Here is a 12,640-nt window from a genome sequence, read left to right as displayed (position 1 = left end):
AAACTTGCACTTTGGTGCTCCTGCTGCACTAACTCTTATAACCCTTTTAAGGAAAAGAAATGCCCTGAGACTCTAAACCTTCAGCAGGCAGCAGTATCTGGCTGGAAGATATTGATGCATGCCTGTTTTCACTTAATTTATTTGCACAGTTATGTTGTTCTCAGGGCAAATGGCACTGGTTTTCTATTTATGACATGACAGTGATATAAAGTTTTTCTTTAAAATAAAAAAAATTTAAAGCAAGTCAATGGCAAAGAAAAATAAACTGTAGATAATAGTTACACTCAGCAGAGTGTCTGGGACATGCTGAGCACTCAGAGGGTAATTACACTGTCATATAGATAGGGGTGGGGAAGAAGGACTAGTCTACCCAGAGGGTGGCTTCACTCATACTTTTGTACCTCTCCTGTCCTTAAACGTTAGCATAACATTCTAGGGAGATGGTGTCACTGTTTTTCAACTATGAAAACCATGCTACTCAAAGCCAAACCCCATGAAGACAAGGGAAATGCTGAGGTTTACCCTGGCCATTCGGTTGCGGTGACGAATTTCCAGCTGCTCCTTAGCCTTCTGGAAGCGAGCATGCTCATTATCATCTGCAGAGGTCTCGAAATACACATCAACATCATTGGTTGGCAGAGGAGTTGGGGGAACTGAAATAAAATTACAAAGGGTGTTCTCTTTGGGGTCAGGAGCACTGTTAAAACTGCACTGTACTCTAGGAAAAAAACAGAAGCTTAAAACCTGCAGATGGACTCAATTTGTCTTGTAGCATGCTAGAAGTGCAGGGCACTGCCATTGGCCAAGACTTCCCTTTGTTAGATTACAGTGGGCAATCTTCCTTGCATAGTATCCATCAACCAGTCAGTGCATGCTAATAACATTTCACTGGTAGCTCCCCCCGCCTTGCCCATAACTTCTGCACCAATGAGGCATCTACCTAGGAGATCTCAGGGCAGAAAGAAATGACTTCTTCTAAACCTTCTCTTCAGTGCCTGAAACTCTAAAACCTAAAAAACAGCTACTTTATTGCTTATCACCGACAGCATCTTGAGAGCTGGAATCAGACCCTATAGAAGCATTTCCACAAAACTCTGTTTTTAAAGAAACTTATTACTCAGGTCCTTTCCTCTCTTCTAGCTATCTTTAGATCCTAACTTATATTGGTGAACAGGTTCAACTGAATGTTCTTAGCATACAGGATAGGTGGACAAAGTCCAAAACACATAAGCTATAATTATGAGTTTTCAGTATCAAGGAAACACTCTTATCCCCTCCTCCCCAATAACAGGGCTAACAGGGATAAAATTAAGTTGTTCTATTTGACAAGGATACTTTCCCACTATGTGAAGATACCTTGGGCTCTTTTATCCATGACACTGACCAATCAGTCTTCCCAGGCATCCCTCAGAGCACAGGCCCCTTGGAACAGACTCCCTCGCTGCTGGTCAAGCATAAGCTCTTTTTTTTTTTTTTGAGAGTCTCACTTTGTTGCCCGGGCTAGAGTGAGTGCCGTGGCATCAGCCTAGCTCACAGCAACCTCAATCTCCTGAACTCAAGTGATCCTACTGCCTCAGCCTCCCAAGTAGCTGGGACTATAGGCGTGTGCCACCATGCCTGGCTAATTTTTTGTGTATATATATTTTTAGTTGGTCAAGTAATTTCTTTTCTATTTTTAGTAGAGACGGGGTCTCACTCTTGCTCAGACTGGTTTTGAACACCTGACCTTAAGCAATCCACCTGCCTCGGCCTCCCAGAGTACTAGAATTACAGGCATGAGCCACCGCGCCAGGCCAAGCATAAGCTCTTACTGGCCCAGGCAACTCTCTCTGCACAATGGCGCTTAGCCTAGTGAGGGAAAGGCCTGAGATGACAAGTTTACTCAGTCAGCCTTTCAAGACATACCTATGGAAATGCTTATTATTAGCCCAATTCACACAAGATTTCCCCAGCTGGGAAAGAATGGCGTGAATTTGCTTAATATATCATGATATAATTTTAGAGCTAAGTAGAGTAAATGCAAAGACCCAACTGGTTTTTTTTTCTTTTTTTGAGACAGAGTCTCACTCTGTTCCCCAGGCTAGAGTGCCGTGGCGTTAGCCTATCTCACAGCAACCTCAAACTCCTGGGCTCAAGCAATCTTACTGCCTCGGCCTCCCGAGTAGCTGGGACTACAGGCATGTGCCACCATGCCCAGCTAATTTTTTTCTATAGTTTTTTAGTTGTCCAGATAATTTCTATTTTTAGTAGAGACGGGGTCTCATTTCTTACTCAGGCTGGTCTCAAACTCCTGACCTCGAGCAATCCTTCTGCCTCAGCCTCCCAGAGTGGTAGGATTATAGGTGTGAACCACCATGCCCAGCCTCCCAACTGGTTTTTAATTCAGAAGTAAATTCACCTAATTTCCAGAACTGAATCATTTTAATATATTAAAACACTGTATAATTGATGAATATAACCAGTCATTCCTACATTTTTTTGTCAGAAGTATCTTTTATGTGCTTCCTTTTATTTAAAATAAACCTAAAAACTACCAACTAAACTCTTATGAAGAATACATGAGTTATTTTTTTTGTTTTTTGAGATAGAGTCTCACTCTATTGTGGAGCTATTGTGCAGTGGTGTCATCATAGCTCACAGCAACCTCAAACTCCTGGGCTCAAGCGATCCTCCCACCTCAGCCTCCCAAGTAGCTGGGACTATAGGCACACAACACCATGTCTGGCTAAGTTTTTTTTATTTTTTGTAGAGATGGGGTCTCACTATTGCTCAGGTTGGTCTCAAACTTCTGGGCTCAAGGGGTCCTTCTGCCTCAGCCTCCCTAGGATTACATGTATGAGCCACTGCATCTGGCCAAGAATATGTGAGTTCTACATAAGTTTAAAAAGAATCTCAACGTCCAACTTCCAGATTAAACTCAATTAGAATATATAGCTTAGCAAATGACATTCCCCAAGATACTCAGAAGTTCAGTAAAGGACAAGTTCAAGCACTGACGTCCATCGTGCCGACCTGCACATCACTACCAACAACACACCAGCCTGCAGTGTAAAGGCTTACGCGTTGGAGACAGAGCCTTTGGTTCCTATAACTAGGCTAGACAAAAATACAAAACACACACCCCCTGGGACCAGAGGGGAGAGGGACACTTAGAACACTATCCTTCAGGAAGAGATTGCCACCTCCTCATTCAGTAAGATTTTTAAAGGTCCTCAATTCCTCAAACTTCAACCCCAAACAGTGTTATCTTGACCCTTAGTTTGAATAGTTTTATAAAGTAGTAAATATCACTTCTATCTCTAGAGACTTCTATCTCTAAATCTTTCCTGAATAAACAAAGTTTATTTGATAACGTTCCCAAGGACTCCTTTTAGTTCACCCTTTCCACTGTATCAAATAAGAACAGCTTTCTCGTTGTGCAGCAGCTGCAGTGGAAGCACTGAGAGTATACCATTTTATATTAAGATGTAAAAAATCTATTGATTTGAAGAAGAAAGATCAAACATGAATGAAAAACTATCAGAACTACAACCAAAAACCTTTAGCGCAAATACCAGGAACAGACAGCAACTTATTATTCTGATGAATTCAAGAGTGGGAACCAAGAAAAACTACCTGGCCTGGTCAGCATGGGTCAGTGCTGCAAGGTAAGAGAGCAGATCTTAAAAAAGAAAGGGAATAACCACAGAGAAAAGGAAAACTTTTTCCTGCCTACGCCTAGCATAAACCCAACCCCAATGGGTTTCAGATCAAAGATCACACAAGCTGAGATTCCCTCACTTTCTAAAGTGCTCTATGACCCAGTGCTGCCAACACACCGGAGAAACAACTCACTACCACTTGGCTGCAGAGCTCTCTCCCCAGCGTGCATAATGCAAGATATTTCAATTTTCTGAACTCCCCAAAATACTCCTATTGTCACTCCTTTCAAGAATGGGCGTCCCTTCAGCTGGCGTGCATCACAGGGGTCAGCTACAGGGCAGTTCAAAGACAAGAATGAGAGGCAAAGCCTGGAACTCAACTGTTATTCCGCTTACCCGCTGGTGCCTTTCAATTAGAGATGGTCGAGGGCATGGCTGCCTTTGCAACAGACACTAAAGTTGGGAGGCTGGATGAGAAAGAACAAGCCCCTGGCTCCACCATCCCCTGCACCAAGGAGGTCACACACCACCACCGCCAACCACCACCAGACACACAGTGAGCACGGGACACGGAAAACTGAGCTGACAACTGCCGACAGGAAGTACAGCCTAGATCTAGAAAGCACAAAGATGAGGGGGAAAAACAACTGACAGCAAACACCTGAGTCAGCAGGGAACACTACACAGATGCAGTCACAAGGACGGCGGGAGAGAGACAGAACGCTGGACAGGACAGTGCTGCTGCACAGGGCCAGCGCGAGGCGGGACTTACTCATCGTTTTACACACAGCCATACAATAATCCTCAGACTCAAAATTGTTCCTGTTGCCGCCGCAGCCGCCATATATAAAGCGCACGCACTTTCCCTTGGAGAGGTCGAAGTACCAACGAGGCATCACGGCCCGGCAGGGCCCCGTCATCGCCTCCTGGGAGCAGACAGCTGTGTGAAAATGGTCAAGTGTCAGCAGGACAGAGGCAGTTGCTTCAAATGCTTCAAAATGCTACAGGCCAGCAAGGGGCGGGATGGGGTGAGGAGAGGCCCAAGCGGGGGCTGAGCCTGAAGGCCCTGCTAACTGAACTCCCCAACTCTGGCCAGTCATTTCTGAGTAGCTGTTATTTCCCATGTAATAAAGATATTTAGGAACTGAAATAAATTTTATTTGGCACTGCCTGGAGTGTAAATTGAGGTTTAGGCTGACACAGAGAAATTCTTTGTCTCACAGCTCTGTGAGGCTCACATTTCCAATCTGTTAAGTGGAGATATTTGCCTGGTTTGTCCATTTCGGTGGTTTCAAGGACCAAAGGAGATAATGCTGGAGGAAACACTGTTTTAAGTGGTGATACCTGTACCAAAGACTAATGCACGACAGGAAGGACAAGTGTTTTCCATTTTTATGGTGTCTAAAGTGAACTGTAAACTTCTAGACTAGTTAAGTAATTTCCCTCCAATTGAGTCCACATAATTCTTCAAATCTTAATTGGTTTCAAATATACAATCAGCAGGAGGCTGTGTACAAATGGCTCTGGAACTATCACCTTTTCTTTTTTTATAATAATTGGCAAGATGAAAAAACTGCAGGCCCCAATTTGTTTCCAGTAGGTCACCAAATTTCATCCTCCCAGCTACAAACATCTGGACAAAAAGAAAAACCAGGAAAGTCATATCCATTCTAGAAGGCGGGGGCTTGAGTGGTATTAAAGAGTACACCTTTCCTTGAAGAGAACATTTTAGGCTAAACATGAAAGAATCCTGCTGAAGGGTGGATCAGGTTGTCTCTTTTACTCTCTAGTCCCTGTTTTCTAATTTAATTGTTACAATGCAAACTCTGTTTTTCTAATTCAATTCTCCATTTCTCCCTGGATGTGCCTGCCTACTCACTGCTAAGATGGCACACCACACTGGAGAGCTGGATTCACCTGCAGCACAGAGATACCACCTTTCCTTCTGTGCCTGACTTACCTGTAATAAATGCAATACAAAAGTCTAAGTAAATAATTACCATGTGGATTTAAAGCCATAGCTTCACATCGGGTTACCTTTAACATCGTGAGTAATTTCCTTGTCTGAAATAGCACTATTGCTGCTGGGTTCAGTTGGGTTCTCTTCATTGTAATCATCTCCTTTAAAGGTGTCGTAGTAGTAATCACGGTCTTCTACCACTTCCTCCCCTTCTTCCTCATCCTCGTCATCCTCGTCCACAGCTGCTTCTGTGAAGTCTTCCAGATCTGCTTCAGTAGGAAATTCACTAAAGGCCACAATAGAAAAAGGAAGGGTAATACTCTCCTATGCACAAAGCACAATAATGGTTCCCTTCCCTACTCTGAAACACAAAAACAGAGACAGGAAATAAGCTCAACTCCCACTTAAATTTAACTGTGCCACTAAAGCCCTCAGCTCAGCTACATCAGCAAAAGAGAAGAGTTAGTGGACACAGACTGCATTAACCTGCAGAAATAATGCAGGCCAGTATGATGTAAAGCCAAAAGTCACAGGTATTCCTGTCATCAGCTGTGACTACAATGAAACACAAGCTGAATCAACTCTAGCACAAGGGAATGCCCACCTGATCCAGAAGTAAGGGGCCAGCAGCCGACAGCCACTTTTACAGAAGTGCTAACAAATAGACAAAATGATTTCATAGCTCAGGACAAGAGCTACCTTTTATATATATCATAGTCTTCCTCTTCATCTTCCTCCTCTTCCTCTTCCTCCTCTTCCTCTTCTTTTGACACAGTAGATTCAATAATCTTTGTCTGAGGGCAGCACACATATTCAGTGCCATGGAACTGGTCTACCCCACAAGGCAGCAGCATGCCGTAGCTATATAAGGTCATTCCCTGAGTCAGACATGCCTAAAAGAAACCCAGACCACATCAGAGCATGCTCCACAGTAAATCTAGTCACATATTCCCTGATCCCTTAGCCAAAAGAAACCTGTCTCGAATCACTAGGTCATGCTTTCTCTCTTATGACACATAAAATTTATGTCAAAAAATTGTTCTATTAGTTTAAGATTTACAAATTTTCCTTATTTTATTTTAAATTTTTTGTTTTTTAGTTTCTACATACAGCATTGAAAATTTTTACTTAACTTATAATACAGAAACATCATCTGGCCCCAAAACACTGAAAAACTAGACTTGAAAAAAATTAAAGGGAGCTTCTTCCAGTTATTATCAATACTAGTTAAAGGTGGTCAGTGCTAATTTACACTGACCATTGGTGTGGGCACTACTTCAGACTCTGACCAAAGGACAACTACTGACTGAAGAACCAACCTAATTATCAATGACAAGATGATAGGTTATTACTCTCTGCCAGAGGAGTCAAATAGCATCTAATCCTGTCTCCATGTATGTATAGACCAAGAATTTATTTCTGTAATTGGCTATTTCCACACAGTCCCTGGGGTTTAGGATGACCTTGCTGGAAGCCTTGCTGGCAGCATACAGTATTCGTGCTCAACAAACTATTTAATATCCTTTTTAAAAGAAATTTTAATGTTTTCTTTCAACTTGACCAGGATAAAATATCCTTAACTTTAGAAGCTCGACTGTCAGTGCTATACTTCCCCATGCAAATATATATTCCTCCCCAAATATTTTTAATTTAGAACATACAATAGTAAACTTTAAGGAGATAAAGGGTAAATAAAGACAATTAAAAGCATGGTGAGATTTGGAGAAAAATGCTACTTTCTCTCCTAACAGACACGACACTTGACGGTTCCCGCGCATTGTCTCACCTCTTTCACTACAGTGTGCCAGTGCTGGTGATTCTCACACACCTCCATCCGCTCTTTGTGGAAAAACTGGCACTTTTCTGGAACTAGCAGAACATCACTTACAAATTCACCCACTAAAAAAAAGAAGCTCTGTCAGAAGCAAATCTGATGATTCAAGATTCAAGATAGTAACGACCCTGACTGCAGACTATTCTGCCAGTTACACAGCCAGGAGCACACAGGAACAGTCTCTAATGTACATAAGCAGATACATACCTCACATCTCCAAAGGCCAACTAGACAGTGCAGCTCTAGGCAAGCAGCCACAAGAACTCACCGTTCCATCAGAGCCCCAGTGCTAGGGCCTTCCTAATGTTCTCTGACCACAATTCCTTGTAGTCCCACTGTCGGGCTAGATCAACACGTGACAGGAAGAGTATGACTAGGACCCCACTTCACTACCACCTCAAACACACAGAGAAGCTACTCTCCGTGCCTCTGAGCTCACAGAAATAACACATATTCCTAGCCTCTCACTTCCCTACTTTTGCCCACCCCTGTTCTAACAACAAAATGCCCAGAAATCCAAGACTGAGTGTTCTACTTAAGTATAGATGAATCTTCCCTTAGATAAACCACCATGGTAATAATTGATTCAGGTAAGAATCATCAATGTATGGTTAATTACAAAAGGGCAAAGGTGCCCTTACAATGGGAAGTTCTGGCAAAACTACCTTAAGCAAGTGACTGCCTTAACATTGCCAATAGTGAACAAACTTGCACATGTGGTATCCTCAGAAGAACATATCCCCTACACAGTATTCCTGCTAAAGTATGTCATTTGCATCTAGTCATGATAAAACAGTAAGACAAATCTAAATGTGAGGATATTTTGTTAAACAAATGGCCTAGACGCTTTAGGAAAATTTCCAAAATGTGATAATTGTGTTGTCATTATACAAGAGAATGTCCCTGTTCTTAGGAGAAACAAGCTAAATCATTAGAAATGAACTGTCATGATACCCCAACTTATTCTCAAATGGTTCAGCAACAAAAAAAAAATAGGTAAGAGAAATAAACACACATAGAAATAAATCAGACAAAACTGCAGAATCTAAGTAAAGGGTATAGAGGTATTCACTATTACATTTTTCCTTTAGATCCAAAACTTTTCAAGAATAAAAAGCTAGGAGAAAAATACACAGAGCTATTTATGTACAGGGGACAAAAGGTATCTGACTTGTTTACAAATAATCAGGGTTGAGAGGAAGTGGGGACAAAGATGGAGCAGAAATGGCTCAAGGACGGATGATGGTAACACACCTGGCTAACAGGCACACCAGGGTGAACTGTAGCATGGGTCTCTATGTTTGGCTACGTTTGTAGCTTTCCATCATAAAAAGTTAAAGACATGTTTGTCGCTGGATTATCACTCAGAGACCTGATCTAATAGTATAAGGCTGGACTCAGTAACCTGCATTGCACATGCATCCTGGGTGGTTCTGATGCATCAGCCCTATGCCCCAGGCAGGTCTAAGTAGAGGAAAGAAAGAGGACAAGATGGTGTGCTTAGCTCAGGGAGAGATGCAGTAAGTAGAGGCAGGGGAAAAGGAAACACGCAGGCTAACCTTTGAGGTTAAAGAAAAAACATAATCAGAAAGTAATGTGCCCCCATAATATGCCGAAATAAAAGAAAAAAAAAAAAAAAAGTAATGTGGTCTAAGAAAGGTTTTGGGGCTCAGCCAGTGGAAAATCTATGTAGGCCCACGCCACACCTTTGCCATCATGGCTGGGTCCCCCAGGGCCCTCTGCCTTGGCCTCAGTCACTAGAGAAGTCAGTCTACTTAAGTAGTAAGAGAAAGGAATTCCCTGATCTGGTAAGGTGGGAAAATGTGCTTCTGATGGGACAAATGGGAGCAGTAAGTAGTCTCCCCACGTGAAAACAGTGATACCCGTGGCAGTTAGATTTCTTAGCACTATTAGTGCAGGGACTTTTGAAGTCAAATAGCTTCACTGTCACCAACACAGGAATGCAAAGGTAAGTCAGACATACTTCTGCTTCTGAGGACTCTGAAGGTTCCAAGGGACGCAGCACCCATATACAAGCTTTAACAATCCTCTAGACCTGCAGTTTCCAACCCCCTGTCTGCAGACCAACACCAGTCCATGGACTGTTAGGGATTGAGCCACAGAGCTCTGTTCCCCACCCCTCAGAAAAATTGTCTTCCATGAAACTTAGGAAGGGGGAGCGCATAGCAGGAGGTGAGTGGAGGGCAACAGAGTGAAGCTTTATCTGTATTTGTAGCCACTCTTCTCACTATTGCTTGTATCAGCATCGCCGCTTGAGCTCTGGCACCCTCACCCCCACCTCCCAGCCTGTAGAAAAATTGTCTTCCATGAGACCGGTCCTTAGTGCCAAAAAGTTTGGGGACCACTGCTCCAGACTTACACTCAATGCTTGAAAATAACAACAACCCAATGATAAACTAGGATCTGCCTCTACTAAGAAAGGTACTCTAGTATCTAGGTACTCTATTGAGTACCCTGATACTTGGTCTCAGGTAGAAATTACTTAAATTCTGACATCCAATCAGCAATTCACATTATTTAATGTGACCACTCCATTTGAACTGGGCCATTTATATATTTGTTAACTTATGACAAAAAAGCAACAAAAACGTATTCTTAAAAGGGCAGTTTATACAGGATTAAATGCCAGGGCTCAATCTTAGCACTGTCATTTACTAGCAGAGTGATCTCAAGCAAGTTAATCTTTCTGTGCCTCAGAATAATAAACTAAAATCTATTTAAATATTTAAAAAAACCCAGTACTCTTTGAATCAACAATTCCAACTCTAAAAATATACCCTAAGGAAATAACTAAGCCAGGAAACAAATATATTCATTACTTTATTAACATCAAGAGCCCAGAACCAAACTGCATGTCCATCATTAGGACATTAAATGATGACACCAATATACAACAGAATACCAGGAGTCATAAGAAGCATGGTTTATGTCCATATTTAACATGAAAAATTTTCTGTGATGGTTTGATAATTCTGAAAATCATTAAATAAACAAAATCAATAAAAACACCCCCCCACACACACACACACATCTCTAACCTCTCCTCCTTTAGGCTGGTTAACATCTTATGGCCAAATTTCTCTTTTTCTCAAAGATGTGTATAACCCCAAGACTAGCATATAATAGCAGCTCAATAAATGTCAAATAAAAATAAACAGAACTTAAAAAAAAAAATAAGACCAGAAGAGCATGTATAGTATGATTCTACTTAGAAGAAAAAAGTCCCACACACTTAAAAGTGCAAACATAGGCTGGGCGCGGTGGCTCACGCCTGTAATCCTAGCTCTCTGGGAGGCCGAGACGGGCGGATTGCTCAAGGTCAGGAGTTCGAAACCAGCCTGAGCAAGAGTGAGACCTCGTCTCTACTATAAATAGAAAGAAATTAATTGGCCAACTAATATATATAGAAAAAATTAGCCGGGCATGGTGGCGCATGCCTGTAGTCCCAGCTACTCGGGAGGCTGAGGCAGGAGGATTGCTTGAGCCCAGGAGTTTGAGGTTGCTGTGAGCTAGGCTGATGCCACGGCACTCACTCTAGCCTGGGCAACAAGTGAGACTCTGTCTCAAAAAAATAAAAAAAAAAGTGCAAACATTTCAAGGTGTAGCCAAGAAAAAATTTCTCATCTACATACCACATGTTAATCACAGTTAACTTAGTACAGAAACAGAAAATGACTGTTTTTGCTCCCCAGCCCCACTGCGAACTTCTTTTATTGAAAAATAAACTTTTTAAAAAAGTAAGCTGAAAGAAGAAACATATTTCAATTCCAGCATCCCGGTCTATCATTTCACTGCTACTTTTTGCCTTTGCTATAATTATTTATCAGAAGCTCCTAGGGAAAAAACTTATCTAGGCAGATCAGTATTGGTCTGTTTTATAGAACACTGAAAATGGTTTGGTCTCACTTTAAAATGTTTACAGCAGGCCGGGCGCGGTGGCTCACGCCTGTAATCCTAGCTCTTGGGAGGCCGAGGCGGGCGGATTGCTCAAGGTCAGGAGTTCAAAACCAGCCTGAGCAAGAGCGAGACCCCGTCTCTACTATAAATAGAAAGAAATTAATTGGCCAACTGATATATATATATAAAAAAAAAAAAAAAATTAGCCGGGCATGGTGGCACATGCCTGTAGTCCCAGCTACTCGGGAGGCTGAGGCAGAAGGATCGCTCGAGCCCAGGAGTTTGAGGTTGCTGTGAGCTAGGCTGATGCCACGGCACTCACTCTAGCCTGGACAACAAAGCGAGACTCTGTCTCAAAAAAAATAAAAAAAAATAAAAAAAAAAATAAAATGTTTACAGCAAAGTTTGTAACGTCCTCAATCAGTTAGAGTACAGTGTAATAACCACAATAATTAAGTCACTAGACAAACATAAAGCTCTATGGTTTTTGCTGATCAATGAATAGGACAATATAGCAAAACCTAATCTATATGATTTCATTTAAGCTGCAGTTAGGATTTATCTCCAATCTCTACTCATTCTCTGTGATCCAGCTTTTCTTTCATACCACCTTTCTCCAGCAGGACCATGGCAGCCATCTAGGTTTTAGAGCTTTTTCAGAGTTGCTAAAATTCCCTTCAAAATAAATAACAAAGGCTGCTTACTCACTTGGGGAAGCCCCCAACACCAACATCCACATGTATAAATAAACCTACTACAAAAGTACTCTCCAACTGCAAACAGGAGAACCATGTCATTTATGGGGCTCCTGGAAGCTCTACCCAGGTGGGAGAAAACAGTTTTATGGAATGAGGTCTGGTAGCTATCCCAAGAGATCTTTAAGGTAAACGGGGCTCTGAGAAGTCCAGGATTCAGAATAATTCTCATGCATGAAACAGTCACCTTGCACAAGGGTCCACATCAGGAACAGGGTGAATTGTTGATGGGCTACCATGACTACAAAGGCTAGAAGGCTTGCAAAGGGACCCCTGCAATGGACGAACAAGCTGCTCCAGCACACCAGGGTATAACTGCTGAAGACTCACCTCAAAGCTTCTGAGAACAGGCTGGGCATGGTGGCTCACGCCTGTAATCCTAGCATTCTGGGAGGCCAAGGCGGGCGGATTGCTCGAGGTCAGGAGTTCAAAACCAGCCTGAGCAAGAGCGAGACCCCGTCTCTACTATAAATAGAAAGAAATTAATTGGCCAACTAATATATATAGAAAAAATTAGCCGGGCATGGTGGTG

General features: G+C 42.2%; 1 protein-coding gene across 4 annotated transcripts in view; it reads right to left on the bottom strand.

The window, feature by feature from the left end:
- APLP2 (amyloid beta precursor like protein 2) overlaps nucleotides 1-12,640 on the bottom strand; it is a 75,198-nt gene that overhangs the window by 17,272 nt on the left and 45,286 nt on the right. For 2 of the 4 annotated variants that reach the window (XM_012783330.2, XM_012783331.2), the window contains exons 4-8: nucleotides 7,388-7,500; nucleotides 6,301-6,494; nucleotides 5,679-5,887; nucleotides 4,414-4,581; nucleotides 523-653 (exon numbers count right to left, since the gene is read on the bottom strand). In XM_012783330.2, the coding sequence (XP_012638784.2) occupies nucleotides 523-653; nucleotides 4,414-4,581; nucleotides 5,679-5,887; nucleotides 6,301-6,494; nucleotides 7,388-7,500 (815 nt within the window). The remainder of the gene's footprint in view (nucleotides 1-522; nucleotides 654-4,413; nucleotides 4,582-5,678; nucleotides 5,888-6,300; nucleotides 6,495-7,387; nucleotides 7,501-12,640) is intronic. The other 2 variants (XM_012783332.3, XM_012783333.2) reach the window with 1 other exon arrangement.

Source organism: Microcebus murinus, chromosome 4, assembly GCF_040939455.1.
Source record: "Microcebus murinus isolate Inina chromosome 4, M.murinus_Inina_mat1.0, whole genome shotgun sequence".
Classification (NCBI taxonomy): domain Eukaryota; kingdom Metazoa; phylum Chordata; class Mammalia; order Primates; family Cheirogaleidae; genus Microcebus; species Microcebus murinus.
This window is presented reverse-complemented; position numbering and strand designations above follow the sequence as displayed.